Source organism: Schistocerca nitens, chromosome 8, assembly GCF_023898315.1.
Source record: "Schistocerca nitens isolate TAMUIC-IGC-003100 chromosome 8, iqSchNite1.1, whole genome shotgun sequence".
Taxonomy (NCBI): domain Eukaryota; kingdom Metazoa; phylum Arthropoda; class Insecta; order Orthoptera; family Acrididae; genus Schistocerca; species Schistocerca nitens.
Genome location: NC_064621.1, coordinates 94,915,079 through 94,942,418, shown reverse-complemented (window position 1 = coordinate 94,942,418; position 27,340 = coordinate 94,915,079). Strand labels below are relative to the sequence as shown.

The window sequence follows — 27,340 nt, the reverse complement described above, 5'->3', positions numbered from 1 at the left end:
GGGCGCCAAGAGGCGCCCTGCCCTTACGGAAGTGGGCGCCAAGAGGCGCCCTGCCCTTACGGAAGTGGGCGCCAAGAGGCGCCCTGCCCTTACGGAAGTGGGCGCCAAGAGGCGCCCTGCCCTTACGGAAGTGGGCGCCAAGAGGCGCCCTGCCCTTACGGAAGTGGGCGCCAAGAGGCGCCCTGCCCTTACGGAAGTGGGCGCCAAGAGGCGCCCTGCCCTTACGGAAGTGGGCGCCAAGAGGCGCCCTGCCCTTACGGAAGTGGGCGCCAAGAGGCGCCCTGCCCTTACGGAAGTGGGCGCCAAGAGGCGCCCTGCCCTTACGGAAGTGGGCGCCAAGAGGCGCCCTGCCCTTACGGAAGTGGGCGCCAAGAGGCGCCCTGCCCTTACGGAAGTGGGCGCCTCCGGAAGTGGGCGCCAAGACGCGCCCTGCCCTTACGGAAGTGGGCGCCAAGAGGCGCCCTGCCCTTACGGAAGTGGGCACCAAGAGGCACTCTTGCTTCTGTGGAGCATTCATGATGCTCACTGCAGAAACATTGCTGCTCTCTTCTGGTGTAGGTGCCTGGATCGCTATGTCACACCTTGAGACTGTTGGGGCTTTTTACAGATGTTTGTCCCATCATCACAATCTGGACAGTCAAGCCAAGATCCCATCACCTGTGCACACAATATTCCGCTGTTGCACTCTGTGGTGGTTACTGCAGCAGGTCCAGCACTTACAGTGACAGGACTGGCAGTGCTTACCAGCCCCAACTCAGGATCAAGGCGACCAAGGCCTTACTCAGCAAATGAATGCCTAGTCCCTGAGAGTGAATACTCATTCTTCTAACGTATTTTGTTTGGTGCAAGAATCGGACATAAGCTACTGCTCGACTATCCACTGCCAAGGGTAATAGTTGTGCCTTTTTTATTCCATGGAGAAGAGGTGTATTTATTGTTGTGACATTGTATCAGACCTTACAGTCGCCATGTTTCAGATTCAGAGAAAGACTATCTGAAAGAACTTCATTCGACAGCACAAAAAATCATTTAATGGGCTCCTGGAATAATGTGCGCTGATGCTAACAGAAACGTCACCACACTTGTGCTGACAACACCAAAATGTCTGTTCTGCACAACACACATTAACCTAGAATGATCTGAAGTGTCTATGAGCAACATTGTCCAAATAACAACGCTTTTGTAAACTTTGTCTCGCTTGATAAAATATGATTTTCATGTGTTTGCCATACTGTAACTTTTTACTTTATTATCGCATTTCGTTTTAAGGCGATTGCAGAAAAAAATTAAGAAAATGTATACCGCTACCTGCAGAAACAGCCAAATGCTCTGGCATTGATCGAAAGCAACCAGAGTCAGTCAAATGCTCTATCTTCACTCTAAGAAACAAACTTCATTTCTTCAGCACTGGTCTACACCATCTCCTTCCATACTGCTCTACTTGCAGCACCACAGCATTCTGCTCGGAATGCCATGCAGCTCTTGTCATTCAGTGTTGCTCCACCCCTCCTAGAGCAGTAGTCTTCTGCTGTCACTGGGTCATCAGAGTTTGCGTAAAACAAATCAGTGAGTTATTGTCATGAGTATGATCTGTCCTGTGGGCCTTTCACGCCTCACTAGGACATCAATATTCTTTTGATACTACTGCCATCTGTCTAACACCACCTAATTTTCTCCCATTCTGCTGTGTGCTACGAGATGAGCATTTCACTGACAACTTTCACTTCCATGAGCCACACTACACAAACATAATTCTGGTTTGGTGCGACAGATTTGCCTGTATCCAACGCCTAAATACAACAAAAAATAGGTACTAGTTAAAGAGTAATATTGTCATATGTAAAAAAAATTGCGTTTCGTTGCAGTTCCTATGCACTTACTGCACTGTAGTTTCATCTCCCGAAAGTTTGTGGCCACTGTATGTGGAGCTGTATCCACCTATTAGTATACATGAAAGCAGGTAAGTAGGTCCGAGTGCTAGAATGCTAACATCACATTTCTGGAAATAATTCAGTAACTGGAAGGCCACTGAGCCTAGGGCTCAGTTAAGTGTAAAGCTGTGTACCGAGAGAGCATGTCAGCTATCATGGTGGAGAACTGCCATTAGGGGACAGTAGGTGACAAGCATGTATTAACATTCCAAACCACATGACGTGGCCAAGCATCTTTAGTTCCATTTGCATCACACTGGTAAATGCGATCTGAACATGATGTGATGTGCCATCTGCAGACATGCCCTTACAGCTATTCCACACTAGGTTCCCAAGTGGTGCCCATAGCATGGAGTGACTGCCATTGTGGTGAGTTGTCTGCCACATACCCAGTGCAACAAGGTGGCTGGTGACAGGAGTGGCCACTGTTGATGCGTTTTGCTTCCTTAACTGTGTCTGTTGACACACCGCTCTTTTCAGCCACATATGAATATGCAGGGGTGACAGCAGTGTATAGTGTCACAGGACAGTGGAGGAGCCCCCAGAAATGCAAACACAAGCACATACTAAATGTTCATTGTGACACTATTTCACATTCTGGACAGAATTCTGAACACATTTAAGCTGCACCAGTGAGCTGGGAAATCTGACAATCACGCAGCCTGGGCAAGTACCCCCAGATTGGAAATTTTTGATCGTAATGATTGATTCTAAAGTTACAACATTGTTTTGAGTTTTCCAACAATGGTAAACTTGCCTGTCTTCACCTCTTCTTCTCGCAAAGTGCCAGGGTAAGATACATACGCTCACACAGTCACAACACAGGTTGTAATATCACTGGTAGGAACAGACGTATCCAGAGAGATACAACCATGAAGGAGGAGACATAGGACAGGTGTTTGTCTTTGGTAGCCAAGCAGACTATGCAAGTTGACCTCACACCTAGAATGAGGGACGAGGCCCATGTTCAGAAGGGGACATAGCGCTCCCACCATTCCTTCATACTGCACTAAAGCAGATAGTAAGCCTCAGCAATGAGCCACTGAAAAGTGATGAGGTTTGTCTGAAGGATGTTGCATGAAACTTTGTTCGACTCCTCAATGCTGAATAGCTGTCCGGTCAGTGGCCAAGAAGGTGCCATGGGCGTAACTATAGTGGATACAAGTACTGCCAATGGGACATGCAGCTCAAAAATCGGGAGGTAACCGACGAATCGGGAGGTAACCGACGAATCGGGAGGTAACCGACGAATCGGGAGGTAACCGACGAATCGGGAGGTAACCGACGAATCGGGAGGTAACCGACGAATCGGGAGGTAACCGACGAATCGGGAGGTAACCGACGAATCAGAAAGCCCCTACCAGATGAATTACTTCCCCACAGAGCACTGTATGATTATTAATCGCCAAGTAGGAGGAAAGGGGGAAGAGTCGATAGTTGTTGGACTAACATTATCATTTCACGGAATACATGTATCCTGCCTGGTGGTAAATAACTGTTACAAATGATCACCAGGATCATTCGCACTCTCACTGCTATTGCTTACACTCACTATTGACACTTGTGCAAAATAATATACAGATTCCCCAGATACACTAGTGCTGCATACTTCACACAGATTGTTGACGAAAAGCTGTCTCTTGTGGAACAAAAGGAAGTAAGTTTTTCTTTCACGAGAAAGGGAAACCCACTGCAGTTTCACTGAATCGTCATGTAGAGGGTATAGAGGGTATCATGGTTACACTTGAAGAAGCCAGGAGGACAAGTCACATCCCATGATTGATTCATTCTCTCTCTCTCTCTCTCTCTCTCTCTCTCTCTCTCTCTCTCTCTCTCTCTCTCCACTCATTCACTGTGATTTAACTATTAATTGAATGTACTGTACACTGGTGGGTACAAATTAACAGTTGTGGGGTCTTTCTTCATTTAATTCTTTATTTACAAGTATTTAGCGAACACACATGCAGTCAAGCAGTTAAGATTTATTTCACACATGTCAGTCATTTCACATTATTTCACATATGTCAGTCGTCCTCGTTTTCCACATCTAGCAGCTGTTCGCACAAAGCCCTGAGGCCCACCACGCCATACCGGTCGGCAACGGCCAGCAGCTGAGGCCCCAGGCCCTGCAGCTGGGAGAGCCTAAGAGTGTACATGTAGCCCACCAGCCTCTGCAGCACCGGGCCCTCTACGTCAGGGATGGAGAGCTGATCACTGCCGTCCTCTAGCATGTCCTGCAGCATGGCAGCAAACACAGGGCTCCTAGCTTCCAGCACGGCCTTGTGCACCACCAGTCGCGTGTTACCGGACACTAGCGTCACCATGCCGAAATCAGCGTCTAGCAGAGAGCCCAGGTCCTTACACTCACTCATACTAATCGTCTTTGCTGGTGACATGTTGGATGAACCTGAAACACAGCGTTATTGAGCAGGTCTGTATCCTTATTCCATCCACACACAGGATGTTTTTCTCAATCTGAATCATCCAAAAATAGATTCCAATGTAGATGGTTCACGTTAAGTACAATTTGGTAAATCACACTGCACTTGCTCCGTACGGTTATACGGGAGTGCATCTCTCTCCAGAGCCAATTGTCTGCTACATCTGGTGGCCAGTGAACACAATTCACTTATGAAAAATGACTACCCATGTTATTCTTTCTGTAGTACACAATGCCCTGGAGTGCTAGTCAATCTGCTGATGTACATAACAGCAATTTTGCAAGTCACTGGTCCATATTCCTCGACTACTTCATAAATAATTGATGGACTGCACCTCGCCCTCAACATAGGGTCGTCTTATTTGTACACTGAACGTATACCTACATGAAATAAATAAGAAAACCTAAGGAAAATACGAATAAAAACAAACAATATTTTACGAAGTAATATATAAGCCCCTTTCACAATCCGCCTCTATCCACTACTCTATTACTCTGTTCCACCAACATTACTTAAACTTTTGTGATTTTAAGATGATAATTTTTAAGTTCACAGTGGATATGATTCTAGGAACATACATAACTTTCTAATAATAATAATATACAGAAGACACAAAACTGCCAAATTCTGTTATGACATCATTTACTAGCCTTTGAACATAGTAATGTTCCAAGCATTCACTTTTAACCACATACATTACATTTCCTTTGACGTAATTACGTTTACTATTTCAGATAATTGATGGACTGCACATAATCGCGAATCTCAGTGGCAGAACTAATTACAAAATGCATCTTCCTAAAATTTACTTCTGTCATCTGCATCTCCAAAGGCAGACAAAAGAATTTAGAGTAATGAAAATCTCTGCCCCTCTTTGTCATGGGTGCTATCTGTAAAACAATATGATTTGTTGCTACGGTGGAGGCAGATTAGAAAAAAATACACTACTATCCAAATGTATCATAGCACACTATTAATGTGAAAAGCACTAAATAGGTGCGTGTTCGTGGTTTTTAGAGCTTATGGGTACTCAGTGACGATAGTATCAGCGCCCTTAAACACATTAAAAGAAACGAATGTGGATAAAATTACGAATTATCACACAGTAAGTGGAAACCTATAAAATGACACTCTTGCACTCCCACCTCGCTTGTAGTAACCATATAATCACTATCTGCCACGTCTTAAGACAATAGAGAAAGGGTAAACGGTGCTATACCTGGGATTTAAAAAAATAAAATAGCGGAGCTAAAAAAAGAGGCGATGGGAACACTGACTGCCCACCTGAACCACTCACCCCGTTAACACGTTAAAAACATCTCCCTAAAATTTTCTGAAACATGTTGGACGAATCACAGATCCTTAAAACTCGCATTTGTTTGAACTTTACTTAAAACAGAGGGCAGATCTGTTATCAAATCTGATGCCGCCCTCCGATCAGAAAATAAAACAATCTAATAAAATGTGGTGCACAGTGATATGTACGCCAGAAACACCACACATTGCTTTTCCTCAACGGTAGTTGTCGATAAAAGTATTATTTTCCGATTTTTGGACCGGTTAATATTATCTCAGTTGCTTTTCTCGAAACCTCCATATAGCTTTATGGACAGTATGCTATATGTCAAGCTAAAATTTATGAAAGTAATTACTTTATAAAATATTTTAGTTTCGATGTTGCAATCGGTAAGTAATAGTTGTGAATGTACAGTTAAAATTATTTTTAGAAACATGTGAAATTACGAATTATCTGCACATTTAAAATTTCGATTATTAAGTATGTAATCTGTACTGTTTACTATGTTTATTTCTGGATTCATTTATGAAAGAATAATCGAAATTAATAATGTAAGGAAAACTAGAAGAAATTAATTTGTTACGAAAAACTGTAAACCGTTTGGAATATTGTTATTTCCGCAGAGTGTGGGAGTCTTAAGCCTGTCTCTGATGTGGTCAGACGGATTTTTTATAATAGGTGCAAACCACGTAATTTCGGTTTTGCTGATGTGAAAAATCAAGACACACTGATTTACTAAAATGTGAGAAAAATATGTGGAAAATATATTTACGTAAAAAAAATTCTGCAACAACCATCTTCCAACTATTTAGTTCAAAACAACAGTGAGGACCTGATGTTACATATACAGCTTCAAGAATCAGACCCCTGGACAAGAAGTGGAGCCTTCTCAACATGACAAGCTAAGTGAACTTTAAAAGTTTATTTTTATCTTCGCTCCTCTCAAATCTTCCTAAAAGACTTCGCTTACCAATTACTTGGATTGGACATTGTTTAATGTAGACAATAGGTGGAAGAAGGGAAGAGGGGGAAGATTACAAAGTCCTCTCGCCGGAGCAAGAAGCCATGCGTCATAGGCCTGTGGCCTGTGGCCTAAGCGAAAACAACTAAGGAGGACCTCGTTTCATCGACGTGGCTGGAAGGAAATATGCCATGGCCACAGGCACAGGACTATCTCACAAGTGAGCCGATAATATGCGAGGGGATTGCACATTGAGCTACCTGAGAATTGCGATACATCTCCTTGGCTGCTGCATCTGCCCTTTCATTCCCTGCAATGCCCATGTGCTTGGTATCCAGCAGAAAGACACTACGTTTCCAAGCCATTGTAGCTGGACGATGGCATCCTGGATATTCTGGAATACTTTATCTGCTGGGTACAAGAGTTGTGGAGAGTGAAGGGCACTCAGAGAATCTAAACAGACGAGGAACTTAGTACTCTAATCCCATCTCATCTGCTCCAGAGCTTGCAAGATTGAATGTAATTCTGCACTGAAGACAGTTAAGTCTTGAGGCAGTCTAACCTTGAGGACATGATCAGGGAAAACAGAGCAACCAGAGTCTCCATGTTTCTATCTATCACTAAAGACAGCTGTAAAGGTGTGGTGCACAGTTAAAAATGTCCTTAAATAACGTATTGAAACATGTGCGGAAGTGCAACCCCTCCGCTGCTGCACTAAATCTAAAATGACTCTGTGGATCTGCAGGTACTATGACGGCAGACAGTTAAAACCCTGGATTTGGGGTTGTACCTGCTCCACTCCCAGCGACTCCAGCACATGCTGCATGCGGGATCCCACGTGTCATTGCTGTTTGTGGAGGATTGGACAAAAGTCATTCCAGCGGTGGTTGGGCAATAGTATTGTATGCGGGTGAAGTCAGAGCTGTGAGGAACTTTCATGCCTGACGCACCAAGGAGCTGCCGCCGGATGGTGACTGGTGGCTCCCCAGCATCAGCAAGGAGACTGGGTCTGGGGCTGGTCCTGTGAGCACCTGTGGCCAGCTTAGTTCCCTCATGGTGTGTAGTGTCAATAACCTTAAGGTAAGAGGGCCTCACTGATCTGTACACTGCGCATCCACGGTCTAGTCGTGATCACACCCAAAAGCCACATAAAATTTGTGGCAGATGCACCTGCTCTGCCCACCAAGACCTGTGGCTAAGGCACTTTACGGTATTCAGTGTAACCATGATAGTTTTAAGTCAAAAATGAGGCCTACAAACCTGAGTCTTTAAAATGTATAATGGTGTCCCTTATATGCAACTCAGCTAAATCAAAAATATGATGAGAACACACACACACACACACACACACACACACACACACACACACACACACACACACACACACACACACACAAAATACTGAAAACTTGTCTTTGCAGCCCACTCCTCTAATCTCTGCACTAAGTTGCAACTGAGATCACTGTTGCAACACTGTAGGAAGAACAGGAAACACCAAAATCATCCACAAATAAGGAACACTGTAAAGCACTCCTTACTATAAACGTGATACTGCTTATGGGTATGGCAAAGAGAGTAACACTTAAAACACTGCCCTGAAGGATACCATTCTCCTGCTCAAATCAATCTGACAGTGTGCCACAAACATGAGACCTACAAAAAAAAAAAAAAAAAAAAAAAAAAAAACTGCTTAGTCCAGAAGGACCTTATGAAAATGGGGAGGTGGCCACGAAAGCCCTATTGATGGAGTTGCACGAAAATATTGTGTCTCCACATAGTATCGGACACCTTACTGATATAGAAGAATATCCCGAGACAGTGATATTTATGCAGGAAAGCCTGCTGAATAGCGACGTCGCCTGGGTCAGGTTGTTGACAGTGGACCAAAATCCACGGAATCCACTCCGAGTGCAACTAAGGAGGGCGACAGTTAACCGTTCACTTCAGGGTCTCTCCTACACGGCTCGTTAAGGTGATGCTCCAGTGACAGACATGTGAGGCCCTTTCATGATTTGAGGACAGGTATCAATACTGCCTCTCTCCAAGAGCTGGGATAGTTTCCTGTTTGTCATACCAAGCATACATTCAAGGAGGATTTTCTTTGATGCTAATGGCAAATGTCTTAGCATTTGTTTGTGACCAGGTGCAGTATCATGAGTCTCAGACAGTGCCAATACCAGTTCCCACAGGAAGAAAGGACAGTAGTAAGACACAGAATTATTGGTACTGTAGTCCAACTTGCCCCCCTCTGCAGTCACACAGTAGTGGCGAAATGGTGGATCCTGACTGCCATTGGCAGTAGTCGCTGCAAAATGCTCTGCAGTCATCTGAGCCATGTCTGCGGGTTTTGTTGGGAGACACCGATTCAGCTGTTATTGGTAAACGACTACATTTACCGGAAATCCTCCAGATGGCTTCCTGTACTTTTGTAGAACAAGTAGAGTGGCTGTCAGACTCTAGGAACGCTTGCTGTGGACTCTTCTTGCTCTCCTTAATTACGCATAGAGCCTTGGCTCTCGCTACTCTGAATGTCTGCTGTTGGGCAGCAAAGAGCAGCACGCCCTGGATTGCTGGGCGACACTCACCAGTCAATCAAGGAACTTGTTGTCTCCTAAAGTGATATGAAGACTTCAGGATGGGCAAGTCAGTGGCATGACAGATCACTTACAGGATTTGTTTCACCCATTCCTCGATGCTATTGTGGTGTCCAAGCATATCCAAGATGGCTGATCAGTGTCCATTTAGCCCTGCTGATCAATTTCGGTGGCTTCTGTTCAAGGAATCCCTCATTCAGTAGGGCGACCCACAGTGGAAAGTGGTCACTGGAGTGAAGGTCATCAGCTGCTTCAGAGCCGGCCGAAGTGGCCGTGCGGTTAAAGGCGCTGCAGTCTGGAACCGCAAGACCGCAACGGTCGCAGGTTCGAATCCTGCCTCGGGCATGGATGTTTGTGATGTCCTTAGGTTAGTTAGGTTTAACTAGTTCTAAGTTCTAGGGGACTAATAACCTTAGCAGTTGAGTCCCATAGTGCTCAGAGCCATTTGAACCATTTTGAAGCTGCTTCAGATAGTTGAGTTTGCAATGGTAGGAGAGCAGAAAGAGGTCAATGGCTCAGAACGATACAGCAGCAGCTGAGAAATAAGTGGGACACTCTGTATTGAAGATGCACAGCTCCTGAGACATCAGGAGGTTCTTCAAAACTCGACACCTTCTGCTGTGTCAAAACGCACGGGTTACGTTCGCCCTTACTAGTGCTGAGCATCCTACATGATAACTTAATAACACATGGTGGTCACTGTAAATATACGTGTACGATGTATTAAGAAAAAGAAATGTTGTAGGTGAGCGCGCGCGACTCAGCGATGCAACAACTCGCCTTCGCTGGGTCCAGAGATGCTGCCTGAGCGACGCGCAGTGGCCGGCCGCTGTCTTAGGGAACAGACAGCAGCAACGAATAATTAATCAACTGTCTGAAGTTGGCGTGGCGCTGAGCGTTTGTCGTTCTAAATGGTTCCTATGGTGTGACAGAGTTTCCCATGTAGACCTCTCACCGACTAAGTGTGCGTCTACGGCCGATAGTAGGGCGACCTACTGCGTGGTGTAGTGGGGCACCGCAGCTGGCGGTTAAGGCTCGGGAGAGGGGAAAAAAGTCTGGATTGGTAGTACCAGTACTTTAATTTGGGTACAGTTCACGGAGGCAGCGTGGCTATTTAGTCTGTTAGGCCCCTGCTCATATACATGGCTGTGACGGTTGTTTCCTCCCAACGCTGAATAACGAAATATACAGAGATTCTGTGGGATTTTCAGAATAGTCGCTGGTGATACACTGGTTTTGGCGAATTTAGGTGCACGGGCTATCAACTGAATGTCGTTTTGTGGACAGTTTCGGTCGTAAAGTTTGTTGTGGTAAATCCAGCGTGAGCCTGGTTAGAGAGAGAGAGAGAGAGAGAAGTAGATTATAGGTGCTGAGGTTTTAGGAATAGGTGGAACCGATATCCTGTCCGTGTTGTACGATTAGTGGTCGCTGCTCGCCCAGAGGTAATTTGGTTGTTAGCCGTTCTGTTGAAGTGGGCGTGTGTGTGTGTGTGTGTGTGTGTGTGTCGAGAAGGGGAAGTACGTAGTAGTTTAAATACCACTATCTTACAGCAGACCGAGAACTGGCTCGAATGAATACGAACTGCTTCACTATATTGTGATAGGGTGCACCAGTGTTCCACTGTGTTTGCTTAAAAATTTATTACAAGACCTTAACTGCAGTGTGAGGTCTCTGGTAGGTAGTATTGCGTGTTACGCACAGCTTCTTGTTTGAAGAAACAAGAGCTAATGACTATATCTGTCACTCTCGCATCGCACATTTCTCTGAATGGGTTGGGTTGTTTGGGGAAGGAGACCAGACAGCGAGGTCATCGGTCTCATCGGATTAGGGAAGGATAGGGAAGGAAGTCGGCCGTGCCCTTTCAAAGGAACCATCCCGGCATTTGCCTGGAGCAATTTAGGGAAATCATGGAAAACCTAAATCAGGATGGCCGGACGCGGGATTGAACCGTCGTCCGTCCGAATGAGAGTCCAGTGTCTAACCACTGCGCCACCTCGCTCGGGTTCTCTGAATGTGTAGCGTGTGTCCTGCGTGGTTGGTGTTGATATTGCAACCTGTGCTCGTTTATGTAAATGTCACTATGTAGATTGTTTCTTTCTGCTGCATAGGTGTGTCACTACCTCTGCCTGCTGTCCCGTGTGGCTGTACTAGCGTGAACAAAAGAAAAATATTAATTTCCTCCCCTCTCCTATTCTGTGGCATAACAATGTGTTAAAAGATAACGGAGTAGGTTGCATGCCTGCCAAATCCTTTCTTATGATAAATTTTCAGTGTGTGTTAGATCACGTTATGTTTTGGTTTAACATTTTAAACGGAAATCACTTTCTCTTGAAGTTGTGTGTATTATTAACAAAAACACATTACATTTTAAATATTTTCCAAGAAAATTTAGAAAATTTGCTTCACAATGTTTCTCTAACAAGAGCTGTAGTGAACTTTATGCTTCCACATGAGTTTTTCTCGTAATTAAGAAAGGAAACCGTGGGTATCATAAACCTTTTGAACACAATACATTAACATACTATTCTCCAACTTTGAGGCATGTTGTGCGCGCTTACCGTTTTATGTATCAGAAATTTTACAAAACTGGAATTTTCGTGATTGGAGCAAGATTAGGGGTGGGAGCAGCAACAGTATCTTTTTGAAAGGACTAAGAGTTAAGCTTAGTCATCCTCGCAGATTACAGTTGTATGCTGGATCAGGACTCTAACCCAGAATCTTTTCTTTTCGTGGGAATCTGCGGGTCTGATTCCTGACCTAGCACATTGTTTTAATCAGCCATGGAGTTCGAAAACAGTGCCCAGACAGTTGCAAAGTGACAATCCATCCCAGATGGTTAAGCTGTTTGCTGTGATTCGGTTGCGAACCTGTTATTTTTCTGGCTATGTCTTATACGGATGTGTTTCGGCCTTTTATCGACAAAATTGTGTAATCAGCGAACAATTTCGTTGAGTCCTCCAATGCCTTGGGCAAATTATTTATATACCTTTATATACGAAGTGTGATTGGAAAGTTTTAAGAATGGGTCCGCTACTGCTTACTGGTTACTGGTTCGGAGGGCAGGTACACGGAGAGTGGGGAATGAGTCATTGCCTCGTCCTTTAACGCCCTCTGACAGGAAACTTTACTTTATTCGGTTTGTTGTGGCAGCTGGTTGAGTGCGGGTCTGTTAGGGCTTATTGCCGGATTCTGTGTACGTGGAAACTTACGTAAAAACGGAGCAACGAGTTTGTGTGAAATTTTGATTTAAAACCGGGAAATCAGCTAATGGGACTTCGAAACAAAAACAGCTTTTGGAGATAATTGTATGAACCAGTCAAATGGTATTGTCTCGTTCAACAGATTTGAAAATGACCCCGAATGATTTGAAGATGAAACACGATTCGGCCGTCCTTCCACTTCAAAAACGAATGAAAACGTTGTGAAAGATCGCGACTTAGTGCGCCATGATCGTCGTCTTACAATTAGGGAGATGGCCGATGAACTTAATTAACATTTCTATGCAGTTCAGTCAATTTTAATTGAAGATATGAACATGCGTCGAGTGTTCGCAAAATTCATTCCAAAAGTGTTGTCAAGTGATCAGAGACAATACGGACTTGAAATGTGCCAAGAACTGATTAATCGGAGTAAAATGGCCCAAATTTGTTAAATAGGGTGATTACAGGTGACGAATCGTGGGTATATCGATATGAACCAGGAAGCAAAGTGCCGTCTTCGCAGTGGAAGACTCCAGGTTCACCACGACCGAAAAAAAAGCACGGCGAAGTCGGTCCAAGGTGAAGGCAATGTTGGTGATTTTTTTCAATTCTACCGGTATTGTGCATCATGAATTTACCCCTGGAGGACAGACAAATCACCAGGAATACTACAAATGTGTCTTTGAGCGTTTGTGCGAAAAGGTGCGGAAGATAGGGCATGCATTGTGGCCGGACAGGAGTTGGGTGCTACATCATAATAATGCTCCGGCTCATCGTGCGTTCTCCATCGTTGAATTTTTGACCAAATTCAGAATTCCTGTGCTTCCACGACCGCCACATTCCCCTGATTTGACCACTGCGGACTTCTACCTGTTTCCGAAACTGAAGTTTTCACTGAAAGGGAAGCGATTTGGTTGGCTCTGAGCACTATGGGACTCAACTGCTTAGGTCATCAGTCCCCTAGAACTTAGAACTAGTTAAACCTAACTAACCTAAGGACATAACACACATCCATGCCCGAGGCAGGATTCGAACCTGCGACCGTGGCAGTCGCGCGGTTCCGGACCGAAGCGCCTAGAACCGCTCCGCCACCGCGGCCGGCGTTCCTGTTCACAGTTTGGATTATTGCGTTTACTTGTTTCATGTCTCACAACTCTCTAACTAGACGACTGTTATTAGAATTTTTTGCACACAGAGCAGGCTGAATATTAAACAGATATGATTGATAAGTAAAGCACAATGCTCTATCAGCTGGGTCACTAGGAGAGAGGAGCAGGTGCAGCTCGGACAGCAGTTCGCAGAAACCACAGTTACTGGAATACCACCTTAGTCGTCTTTTGACATTGAATTTCATAAGAGTGTTTCAGTTCGTCCTGATAAAACTTAACTGTTCATAAGATGTAAAACGTTAAGTCGCAGCTCTTGCAGTATCTTCAGATGACCTTTTATTAAGATGTATTCTTCCGCCTAGGTTAAAAATCCATCTAATCACAACTGAACATAAAAAAATACTCCTTGCCATATGCGTTTGGTCTTTATTATTTGCAAGACATCTTCAGTTGCACATTTAGCAAGACATGTATATCAGCATCAACAAAATTTGTCCCGCAAATGTGGGCCGCAGTGGCCGAGCGGTTCTAGGCGCTTCAGTCTGGAAACGCGCGACCGCTACAGTCGCAGGTTCGAATCCTGCCTCGGGCATGGATGTGTGTGTCGTCCTTAGGTTCGTTAGGTTTAAGTAGTTCTAAGTTCTAGTGGACTGATGACCTCAGATCTTAAGACCCATAGTGCTCAGAGCCATTTGAACCATTTTGTCTTGCAAATAATAAAGGCGAAACGCGTAGGGCAAGAAAAAATGTTTTATTCAGTTGTATTTATGGAATATTCCCGACGGCGGCCGCATTAGGGGCACAAATTCATCGATGATGGGAGTTGAAAATTTGTGACGAACTGGTACACTAGACTGGATGCTTCGTTTCTCTAGAACGGATGCCTTAACTGCCTCGTCCATCAAGCTTCACGCCAGACCCAAATTCCCGTCACATGCCCATTCAATTCAGCGTTCTAGTCCATGTAGCCTTCGCTCGCAACGCCGCCTGTATTCCCGCGGGAGGAAACGAAACTTGATATGCTTCTGTACGGAAGGAATCACCTTACCATCTTCTGTTTTGTTGTAAGCGCCCATCGAAACTAATCACACAGTCTTTGTCATCGACGCTCATCACCAGAACTGCAGATAACTCATGTTTGATAGGAAAGGATGAGTAGTCTCCTGAAGAGCAAAAACATCGATTACCGTTACCTAAAGATGTTAGAGGCAGTGTACCAGTGAAAAGTACATTTCTCGCCAAATAAAGTGTTAAACAACATTGTAAGACCTAATAGTTACGTTCATCTGCACCAGCCTTTGCAACCAACGCAAGTTGGTGTGAAACAGGAACAGTAACGCAATTCCTGGATGACTATAGCAGTCTGTGCAAGGCTAAAACATATTTAATGTACTGAAACTACAAGCCTCAGTTGTGTGTGTACGAAACGTAATGCGTCTCCACTTGTTTGACACATGGCTGCCTAATCTACTGAATGAAGAAACCTAATGCTCGATTACAAAGTGAAGAGAGAAACTGTCCTTTTCGGGCCTCAAATTTAGAAATTTCTCTGGATAATAGCTTTCTTCCTCGAAAGTAAAGACTAGTTTTATGAATTGGCTGGAGGAACCGACGGACAGGACTGAAAGCGACTTTCGCACACCCCTATATATGAAAGCAGCGTACTATTAGCCACAAATCCACATAAAAAGGCTATTTCACGCTTGAAAAGCACACTTGTGTAAAGGACACTCGAAAATGAGACAGAGGAAGAAAGTAAGTGACTTGTTTATTATTTCAAGTACGTAATCACCATATCTTTATACATTTATCCCACTGTGAGGGGACGGACAATGCCTTCATGGGAAAATGTTTGCGGTTGCCTATGGAACCAGGATTGTATCGAGACGTGCAACACCTCGTCCGACAGAAATCGACCACGAATGTGTCTTCAGGGTTCCAAAAAGTATAGGTCCACATGTTGCTACGGTTGTTTCGACTACGCTGCAGAAGTTTCGCTGGGAAGCTGTTAAACATGCTCTATACATTCCCCGTCCGTCCCCATACTATTTCCATAATTTTGGAGACATTCGCGGCCATCGATTTGTTTTGGAATAAGAGGTGCACGCCTGGGTGCAATCGTGGTTCTGTAGGCTACGGCAAACATTTTTCCATCAAAGCACTGACCGTCTTATCCCGCAGTGGCATAAACGTACAGGGTGTTCCAAAAAGGACTTTACGACTTTGAAAATTCATATAAATTAATTTGTAGTGCCTACAGGTGTTATTGTAGTGTCAATTCGTAGGGAAATACGTCAAGTTTTGTCTCGCGTAGTGCCGTATCGCACCGAACGGTGCGGGAGACGCTGTTAGCACTTCGACAGTTGGGCGTGACGTCAAAATGACTTGTACATGCTGTATCGAAATCGGCAGAGGCCGTGTATCGACTTCAGTGGTCGTTACATACACTTTGCGAGTTAGCGTCAAACTGTCGTTCGTCTTTTAGCGGGCTGGTTAGCCTGCATACGATACGTTCATATTTCAGGATGAGCGGAACTTTTGAGAGTTTGTTAAAAGAAACGCTGAAAGATTTCAGCATAAATGATCGCGGCCAATATCGTGGTCATTGCGACACCAAAGAAGAGACTGAGGCACTTCTGACTCGTCTGAAGATAGGATTTTCCTACTCTGAGGAGCAGCAGACGTTCAGATGCAGATAAAAGTAAGTGAATAAGTGGCTTTTTTGTGTTGAATTTTATTTCCTCAGCAAACCAGTAGTGTAACAACTGTTTTCGCAAAACTTTATAGTGTACGCCGGTTCTCGTACCTTGTGGCCTTGAAAGTGCGTGTTTTCACAATACGGAACGAAAGGCCACTTGCTATACCCAGAAGAGCAAACAGAATTTTACGTGGCTAATCTGTTTGTCTTCACCAATAATAAAGTAATTAATTGTAGTTTTGTCTCATTTTCTGGCTCTTCCTTAGAAACATTTTATTTCTACTGTTGCAGGTTCTCAAATATTCTTCTTTAGTCTCATGAAAGGGAGTGTGGAAATCTGATTTTGTGGATCTCTGTTCTCAGTGGAAGGTATAAGCCACCGAGTGTGCATACAAGGCCCAAAGTACCGAGAGGGAACTATGGATGTTATTGCAGATCACGTTGTTTTGTAACATCAAATTGTGTACAATATTAATTGGTAGATTATAGTAGAAACCAAGGAAAGTATTCACATCATTTATTATATCGTATTATTTGGTTACGAAAGTTAAATGTTTGCATTGATTCTTAAAATTGATTTGTGTATGCAGTCATGACAGTGACAGTTAATTACATGCTATGCAAGCAGAATAATTTTTCATTGCTCATTATACTACTATATATTAAGCTATGCATCACTGAATATGGTCTTAATCGTGCCAGGTTCATTAACAGCATACCACTTCATGTAATACTCTTTAGTATAACTACTCTTCTGTGGTAGATAAACACTTAGGCCTATTTGTTTTCTTTGATCTCATTTCGAAGTTAGACAAAATGATTTCTTTAGTTAATACACTAATTCACACTGTAGCTTTGTTTTTCCTGTTAAGGTCTAACTGATGGTTAAATCTGGTTCATGTATAGACTTGGGTAGTTCTTGTTCATTTATTTTCTGTATGAAGTACCATATGTGCTTAACATACATTCTTCCAGCAAACACTACTTTTAAGCCTGCTGAGATCCTCCACAAAGGAAACAGAAACTTTGAATTAAGCCTGTGTGTTGTGTGTTTGTTTAGGTTGTGTTTTCAGCCCGATGTTGCAGATTCATGGATGCTGCTGAAAGTTTCTTTTGTTAATTTATAGTTGAAAATATTTGTTATTCAGTCAGTGTTGGTTTTTTAGGTGTGGATCATGTTTGTTGTTTGTTTAGAATGTCTTTGCCTAAAAACCCCTACTTTACATGGTTGTCCTATTAGTAGTTCTTGTCATTGATCATTTCATGCTATTTGTAGTCTGTCTGGTATGGCACCACGGTCGCTGTCTTAAATACAAGCAAAATATCAGGAGTTTTTAAGTCTATGGTGGTTGGTATCACCATCTTCTGTAATGCCAAAATTTTATGAAAGGCTAGAATATAGGTTTGTGCATAGTTTGTATGCCAGAGACAGTTAACTAAATTTGAGCAATACATTTTTTGTTGAGGTGATTCCCTTCTATACACCCTAAAGATTAGCGAAGTTTGTGTGTGGTATGTCCCTGACCAGTCATTTTCAAATGCTGAGATAGTTTCGTAAGGGAGATTTATCATTTTTGTCTTGGGGTAAAGGTTTTGCCCACATTGTGAGGAGAAAGAAATATTTGATCTCCATTGTAATTAATCGGCAAGTTATTTTACATAAGTGTTGTGTGTTTTAGTTTAAGGCTGAGCATGTGAATCCATAAAGGACGTATTTTTAATGTGTTACTAAACATGTTTTATCTACCTATGTCAGTCTATCTTATGGAAACTTTTTTCAGGTAATTATCTTCTGGCATTTCTAATACAAAATACAGCCATCTGTATTAGAGTAATGGTTTTGTGGAGCACACACCAGTAATTGAATCTCACGCCCAATCAGAGGAGAAGGCAATTACTTTTGCACATAATCTGGTATATAACAGCAAATTTTGTTTAAAACTTATTTAATTTCCAGAAAACTTAGTCTGTTAAATTGGAAAGTTTTAAGTGTTTTTGTATGTATTTTTTAGGCTGGTCAACCAAGGGTGCTCAGAGTGGACAGTGTTGTGAATGCTGGCTGTTTTCAGAAAGGACTAAGAAAATTAAACGTAGTGAGTATCTGGTCTCAGTCATTCCGGGAGAACATTAGCCATCGCATTTCCATGTTGTTTAACTGTTTCGAACTAGCTTAATTAGAACCTTTGTATTCTATCACAGGTATTTTTAGCCTGAAGCAAAATTTGGAGTAAATGAAGAATCCAAAGACATTTCAATACTCTGAGATTGCTTTGTGGATGAATTGGTGCTGAAGCAACTGGAAGTATAGATAAAATGTTGTCTTTATTGTAAGAAATGAACTACAGCAATGTAAGTCCTTGGAAAACAGACCAGATCACACTCCCCTCCCTCCCCCCCCCCCTCTTACACTAAATCCTTTTGCAGAGTATCATTAATTCCATAATACATGCTGGAGAAGTGTTATCACTGTTGAAATGTAGGTTTCTGTATTTTGGTAGCAGACAACTTTTAATGGAAGTCAGTGTAGGTTTCGTCAATTCATCACACTGCAAGATTGGAAGGTTATCAAAAATTTGCTTAACTTCATTACTACAGGAAGTCAGATTTATTAAATTTTCATATAGCTCATGCCTGTCGATGCAGTGCTGAATTAGAGCTTGATGTTTCAGGAATAATATGGTGTTCACCGTTTAACAATTGCCCTGTAAGTTACGTGTTGTTTAATTTGTTCACTGCTTGTCACACACCCAAGTGTTTCAGACAAGCAAATTAATGGGCGAGTCCTATCGCTTATATTCAGTTTGTCAAATCCACATTAAAAGAACAACTGGGAGATAGCACAGAAGTGCTTGTAAGGATACTTTGTAAATGTCCAGATTTCCAAATCAGAATTGCAAAGTTTATGACAATTCTTCAATTACTGCACATTTTACACAAAATAACCCCACATCTACCATGCTTTACATTCTGTACTACATTAAATTTCTACTGATTTGCTTCATAAATTCTTCCTGTGCTGCAAGGATACAGGGATTTCGTAGTTATAGGGTTTAACTGGGGAATTTAAATTACAAAATTGCTGGATGGGGCTAGGGATACTTATTAACTACAATCGTAACACCACCTGTCAAATGTTGAATCTGAGAAAGTGAAGGTGCCTTTGTTGTATTTATGCTGGCAAATCACCTTTGTCCCCAAATTATTTTATATGCACAGCTTTCTATTAAAGAAGATTGGTTTTTGTCATCAATCTTAACATCTTCATCTCATTACTAGTTTGGGACCCAAAGATGGCCGATTCTAACAGAAAGGAAGTTGTATGGCTATGTGTTATACAATGCCATTTTTAACCTTCATCAAACTTGTCCAGTACTGATGACTCGTATTTGTATCTATGAACAGTTCAGAGGATGCTGATGGAGCAGTATGTCCTCACAGATCCAGAATTGTGTCTTTATCAGCTGCTATTGTTAAATTGCCACATTTTTAACCATCTCTGGCCCCTTCAGTGTGAAATGGACAAAGATAAACATACAGGGCAACATTTAAATTGCTTCTATTTCGGACTCTGAGAAACCCAGTATGTAGGCTTGATGTCTGTTCCAGTCCTTTAAAATCTTTAATGTTTCAGAAGTTAAGCTCATGTTTGCCACCTGAACCAAAATAAATCATGGTTTTAAAAATAATGGAATGTTATATTTGATGGTTTCATATGTGCCATAGCAAAAGAAGTAGCTTTATTTCTTCAAAAAATGTCTGAAAAAGATGCTACTTGTGGATTCATGTTTTCTCTCGCTGACTTTATTCTGCAGAGAATCGTGATCAATTTGGAGTCTTTCTTCTCTTACGAACTGATTCAAGTACATGATTAAAAATGGTTATGTCTGAGGGATGAAACATAGTTTTCGTAATGATCTAGTCTGATTTTCCCGGAGAAGTTAGAGGATGCAGCCAGATGTGTAGCTGTCAGGAATTCACTTTGTATGGACAAACACAGTTTTGTAGAATAGTATATGCTGAAAGACAAATTCTGATCAATATTCAGATTATTGCGAAGCCTGATGGTTTATAAAATCAGTCTTAATATAGGACTGATGAGAGGCTCCCTGTGATTATGTAATCCTGGCTTGGTCTCCGAAGATGTCAACAGCAGGGAAAGTGAAGATATAAAGATGTCTCTAGCCGAATCAAATCATTTTCACAGAGGCACAAGCTTTACAAGACCATCTGAGTACCAAACATTTAGACGTTTTTCTAATAGAACATGGGTGTGCTGATTATGGTTTATATCACAGAAATAACAGATGGGTAGGCCAAGTGTGGAGAAATAAGCCAAATGTGTTTCGATAATCAATGTAAACTGCTTCATTTCTGCTGCTTGTTCTAAAATTACAAGATCCACCATGAACCATTCTTACAGCCATGTAATTATTTCATAAAACTTCTTTGTTGTGAAAATGAATCTTTTACCATGAAATGCATATCTTCTTACATAGCACACATGTGTTTTGCATATTGCACAGATTTAAGCAATTTGGCTAGCTGTTAAGATTGTCTGGCAGGTAACTGATAGGTGGTGTCTTCTGACTTGCTAAAGAACAGTGTTGAAATACTTGTAATTATATTATTATTAACGTGCTCTGGTGTATTTTATGATCATGTGTGTGCCTCTGAATGATGCAAATCTATAATACATGGTAACGATATCATCACTTGGGATTTATAGTAAATGGGAGTGTTGTCTGTGTATTCTGAATTGTGTAGTGTGGTATGAAGTTCACGTACAGAATAGCATGTTTGCTGCTGCACACACAATGATGGATGTTTGACAGCCAGTCAAGGTCACAGTCAAGAGTAAGGCTCTGCTGTGGCAGCCAGCAGGCACACGGCATCACGAGTGAGGCTCTGATGTAGTAGTTGGTGACCTTGTGGTAGTGAATGTATTAAGCGATTCATCATTCTTCAGAGTAAAAAATACACCATTAATGTAGGGAATTATCGTCTTCAGGAATGGTTCACTTGTTAAAATTAAAGATATGTATAATGCCAACGCATCATTTAACATATATTCTTCGTACTGTGAAGAAATTACACATATTGAAAAACTGCACCAGTGTGTGAAGTTTTCTTAATAAGGATTATTGAATTTGTTAAGACATATTGAAATTTTTGATCTCACCAGGATGAGAGACAGGTGTAGGTTTGACTTTTTTGTTTAGACATCAGAGGGATCACCAGCATACATCTACATCTGTACTTGGCAAACTACTGTGTAGGACATGGGACAGGGTACATCCCACCGTACCATTTACTAGGGTCCCCGACCCTCCCCCTCTCCACTCCATTCATATTTGAAACACATGAAGAGTGTTTAAATGACTCAGTGCAGCATGTAATCTAGTCCTTACAATCCCTTCCAAGTATGTTACTACATTAACGATTTAAAATTGGTTCTTGAAACTTGGAAAGTAGGCTCTCTCATGATAGATATAAACTATCTTCAAGAGTATGTACAGGGTGTACATAAAGTCTGGGAACACTTTCAATTACTTATTGCACAAGCACCAAACACTGTACAGATATCATATGTATGTCATTTTGAAGAGAAACATTGAAAGTGGTTTTTTTTTTTTTTCACGTATACCGCAATAGCGTTGTTTGGTAATTTGCCGATAGTCAGCACTAGTCGAAAACGCAGAGTTGAGGCGCGGAGCGAGCTTTCTGTGTGTTGGGGTTCAACAAAAACAAGAAGTGTGCTACAGCTGTTCAACAGATGTTTAGAACCAAGTACGGTAAGAAGCCACCAACAAGGAAGGGCCATTTACCACTGGCACAGCAAATTCGTTAAGACAGGTTGCTTGTGCACAGCAAACAGAATCTGACGTCCCAGTACAAGTGAAATGAATGTGGAATACGTAAGAGGCACATTCATAATTAGTCCAAAGAAATCGGCACATCGTGCATACAGTGAACTCTAAATGGCTCCAATGACAGTGAGGAAGGTCCTGCAACAGAAGCTGTCTATGAAACCATTCAAATTGGAGCTAGGGCAGAATCTCAGTGACGATGACAAAGACAAGTTTTGAGTTTTTTTCGCAGTTGCAATAATTGAATGAGGATGGGGATGGCATTGTTGATTGCTTAATTTTTAGCAGTGAAGCCACTTTTCATATTAATTGGAAAGTGAACAGGCATAATTGTCGAATCTGGGGTACAAAGCATCCACATAAATGCATTGAATTTGAGCACAATTCCCTAAAGGTAAATGTTTTTTGTGCCCCATCATGTCAAGCTGTAGGGGCCATTCATCTTCGGCGAGAGCACTGTCACTGAATATTACTACTTGGACATGTTGCAGCAATGGCTCAAATGCAGTCCGACTCTCCCTTCATCTTTCAGCAGAGCGGGACTCCACCCCATTTTCATCGTGAAGTTCATGGCTACCTGAACATGGGAGCTGCTGGGTAGATGGATCAGCTGTGCTACAGAAGCAGACAGCTGTTTCATGAAATGGCCTCCCCAATCACCAGATCTCACTCCGTGTTACTTTTTTCTGTGGGGACACAAAGATATGGTTTATGTACCTGTCGGGTCACTCATGGTTCGCATATCGAATGTTCATAAAAACTTTCAAAGTTTCTCTTCAAAATGCAATATGTATGACATCTGTACAATGTTTAATTCCTGTGCAATAAATAATTGGAAGTGTTCCCGGACTTTACGTACTTCATCTCTCCAGGACTCCCCCACAGATCAATTGTGACCATTCCTGCATTCAGTACCCCATTTAGTACATGTCCCACAAACTTGAGCAATATTCTAGGATGGGTGGCACAAGTGATTTGTAACCAATCTCCCCTGTTGACTGAATGCATTTCTGCAGTATTCCATCAATAAACCACGACTTAGCCTACACGAGTCACATTATAATGCAGTCAATTCCTCATTTAGTTTGTTTTCAAGATTAGTATGGCAGATTTGCTAATAATAGTTGACCTTGTAACTTGTTTCTCAAATACCAGTTTGAAGTGACTATATCAGCAATACTTGCAAATGGTTTTTTAATCAGTTAAATGTGTTTTGTTGACATTTCTCATCTGACAGTTTCCACATATTTGAAAATTAACGTAGCACTTTCCTGAAGTGACTAAAAATGACAATGAATATTGGATTGAATTATGTACCTGTTGACAGTTAAGTAAAATGTGATGAAGATTTTACAGAGCTTGGAAAAATATCTATGGCTCGCAGTGTCCTGTGTCAGAGCTGTAGGCCTGTGTTACGTATCATGTGACAGGGCAGACTAACGTGTTGTGCTTAATTACGTAGTCATTAGTCATGCCATAAGATTGTACGATAGTGATGAATATTGAGGCTACCTCCATAATGCAGAGGCTACAGATTGGTGGTGGTCCATGCATGTAACATACATTCCAGGTTAGATATTTAAATTCACAATATGATACAGTTGTTAAAAGAACACCAGTCAATTTGATTCAGATGCAACATTTCTATTCAAGATATGTTCCATTGAATGTAGCTGTATAGTAGATTACATGAGTTATGTGACTAATAAAGTTGTAACGTTAAAATGCTCCGTGCTTTGTAAAGTAGTTACCAATAAAATTACAACACAGGCAATATGTGGTAGAGATTTAACTGCAATCCCGAGGTGTGTTACTAGCTGGCTTGCTGTTTTATTTATGCCTTGGAATAAATAATTCATCATATCAGCAATATGTGTTTAACCGAACAGTGTGCATCTACCTTCGCAGTTTTCGGGTATATACAAACCCTGATTCCGTGTGACCATTATTAACAGTTGCATCAGAGGCACATATCAAGAGTAAGTTGGCAACGTTTACATGGGGGGGGGGGGGGGGAGTGAGTATCTAGAGTGTTAACACTTCACCGCATTCTTCCCCATTTTATACAGTCATCTCAACTTGTCAATTTTGTTTTTGGAATAAAGGTGTGTAAAAATGAAGGAAAAAATAGGATTGCAAAATGTGTCACTTCAGAAGTAGCAAAACTAGAACACAAGGAGGGCGAGTTAACTGTATCAGTTCGAAAAAGAACATAATATAAAAATTACGAATAGAAAACAGCATTTAAAATGATTTCAGAATGAAAATGTATTAATCCATATACATCCATTTATTTTCATTTACCTTCAACATAGGACTGAAATAATTAACAAAACTCTTGTGCATTTTGCCCACTGTCAAACGCATCCTTATTAATAATCCAACTCTTAGTAGCCCTGCATTTGAGTTCCTGTGAACCACACAACAATCCTGCTGACTGACCCCTTGTCAGTACTGAAAGTCTGGCATGGACAGAAGGAAATCACAACAAAGTATTTGGGGTGTCATAATAGCTGATTTCTTGGTGGAACATTCATTTCTGAAGGAAAGAATTTCGGGAGACATTTGCGTGACAATTGAAGAGAAATTTTAGAAACAAGGCTTTCCAGTGAGTCACTCCACATAAGTGGATTCAAAAACTAAAATTTCCTGATAGCTGAACAGCAAGTACCTATGCTCTTGTAACACACTGGTGAACTATTACTTTATGGTAACTACAAATGTGTGTATGTGGATAATACTAATAATTAAGGACAATTTTGTAGCAGATGAAGCATCATTGTGTTCCTTTTAAAAAAAGATGAGAAAAGGACCGACTTTCCAAATAATGTTTTTGTGTTAAACTTGAGTGAGCACAAAAAGTTAACATGTTTATGAGAATAATGCTAGGCGAGAGAGAAATTAATTGTTGTAAAGCTTAGAAGGGTCTATGGCCCAAGTATTTTCACCGTAAGTTATTCTGGCAATGCTGTGTTTACAGAAGGATCATTCCCAATAGGGGAAAGAATGAACAATATTTTCTTTGCTATGGATATAACATAGCTTGAAATTGGAAAACTAGTGCTCTACAAAAATTTTGCTACATGAAATGTAGTGGTGTTTTCTACTGAATAAGGTGTTAACACAAATGGCACCCACGACTGGTGTCAGTTTTCAATCTGATTAGATCTATTTTGACACTGTCTGCTAAATGATACGAAGTACCGTACTACTTTCGAATACGGCTGCAATTTCAGCACGCGGTAGATAAAGACAATTTGGTAGGACTTCCTTTTTTATGTAGCAAGTTTATATAAATAAGATGACAGTATATTATTCACGAAATGCATATTATTAAAAATAAACAGTATTCGGTAAATTAGGAAACATAAAAAGCGTCATCTGTCAGTCAGAGGTATTTAAAACAAAGTACGGCATGAAATCTAGATATAAATTTGGAATCTTCGTATTCTTAAAAATAATTGGGGCGCTGTCTCACTTTCTTCTTCTTTTTCATTCCGACATACAACTCTGCCGAGAATACCGTCTATAATATTCCTGTCATAAACCCGGCTGGAAGTCACCGGCGTAGTTATCCTTCATTCTATGCACGGCGAAAGCATGCCTACAACTAATAATTTACGTTTACAAACACCATATAACATTAGCAACTACTTCCCCTCGTCTCGTCGTCTGAAATGATGGCTGCATTGGCTCGCTAGTCGCTACAAGTTTACGGTTTACATAATCACATCTCGACAAAGTGTGGCTAACGACCACAGAAGTCGATACACGGCCCTTGCCGATATCGATGTAACACGTGTACGTCATTTTGAGTCTACTGTCAGTGCAAACAGCGTCGTCCGTAAGGAGCGCTAGTGGCAGTTGTATTAAAGATGGCTGCATTAAGTATTTACTGAACGAACCTGCTGAGCGTACTAGCTGTGTGTTTTGGTTTGAAGAGTCGAAGTCTGCGACAAGAGTTCAGCGTAATTTCCGTACCAAGTACGCTAAAGATCCTGCTAGTAGGCCTCCAATTTATGAGTAGCATAAGTATTTTGCAGAAACAGGGTGCTCGGTAAGACATGGGAAATCAACAGGTCGTCCAAGGAGAAATTGACTTCCAGTAGGATGTGTGCAGGATAACAAACGGACGCCACATACATCATCTTTAGTTTAAGGTAAAAAAATTTGTGTTTCCCTACAAAATAACACTATTTTGAAACACCCTGTACTAACAGTTATGGCGATTATTTTTGAAGTACTAAACGGTTTACTTATTTTCTATCCGTCTCTTTTTCACTCGAATGCCCAATATATCATGGGATTCCTGGAACAAGCAGACAATCTTCATAGTCCCAATCTAGCAGCCGTACGTTGTATATCGTCCGTGACGAGAGCATGCACGGGAGTGTGTTCACGAAGTTACTTGCTGTATCCATGTTACTAATGTAAGAATTAATGCTGACTAGTCCCACGTTTGTAACACGGAGCCAGGACATTTCAACAACCACGCCATCGCGCATATGTAACAATACTCGATGGAAATGGTGACAAAATGATGCAATATACACTGCCGACTTATTCCTGTACACGACCGCGATCCACAATTTGAACATCAAGGCCTACACGTGTTTCGTTAACAACGTCAAGCCAAGAACCAACAACGGCACATCAGAGTTACTTTAACACCCGAACAGCGTCCTGTCAACACCAGCGCGTTCAGCCTCTGCTGTAACAGGAAGTCAGAAACCTTCGCCCACCGGACACATGCACATGCAGTGTCCGTCGTCAGTTTCCAAAGACACGACTTGTCTCGCAACTGTACCACCACTCATACTACTTTCATCTACGTGATTACGCTGCAGCTCACAATTAAGTGCAGGGCAGAGTGTTCGTCGAACCACCTTTAAGCTACTTTTCTACCGTTTCACTCTGACAGCGCCAGAAAAAAAAAGAAAAAAAACTTAAATCTTTCCGTGCGAGCTCTGATTTATTATTATGATCATTTCTCCTTATGTAGGTGGGCGCCGACAATATTTTCACATTCTGAAAAGAAACTTGGTGACAAATTTCATGAGAAGTTCCTGCCACGGCGAGGAATGCGAATGTTTCAATGACTGCCAGCCCAATTCGTCTATTATGCCCGCACTCCCTCCCCTATTTCGCGGTAATACAAAACGAGCTGCGCTTACTTTAACTTTTCTGTTGTCGTCCGTCAGTACTATCTGATGCGGATCCCACACCGCTCAGTAATCCTCCA

At 41.9% G+C, this 27,340-nt stretch overlaps 2 protein-coding genes across 4 annotated transcripts in view; one reads left to right on the top strand and one right to left on the bottom strand.

The window, feature by feature from the left end:
- Nucleotides 1-1,794, top strand: part of LOC126199417 (uncharacterized) — a 2,990-nt gene extending 1,196 nt beyond the window's left edge. The window contains exons 2-3 of the mRNA XM_049936335.1: nucleotides 1-476; nucleotides 1,772-1,794. The exon at nucleotides 1-476 is cut by the window's left edge and continues 638 nt beyond it. Of these exons, the coding sequence (XP_049792292.1) occupies nucleotides 1-476; nucleotides 1,772-1,794 (499 nt within the window). The remainder of the gene's footprint in view (nucleotides 477-1,771) is intronic.
- LOC126198843 (protein roadkill-like) overlaps nucleotides 1-27,340 on the bottom strand; it is a 92,422-nt gene that overhangs the window by 24,103 nt on the left and 40,979 nt on the right. For 2 of the 3 annotated variants that reach the window (XM_049935426.1, XM_049935427.1), the window contains exon 2: nucleotides 3,847-4,338. The exons of the other annotated variant lie outside the window; for it this stretch is intronic. In XM_049935426.1, the coding sequence (XP_049791383.1) occupies nucleotides 3,956-4,327 (372 nt within the window). In that variant the 5' untranslated portion in view covers nucleotides 4,328-4,338 and the 3' untranslated portion in view covers nucleotides 3,847-3,955. Of the gene's footprint in view, nucleotides 1-3,846; nucleotides 4,339-27,340 lie in introns of those variants that run through there. 3 annotated transcript variants of the gene reach the window in all.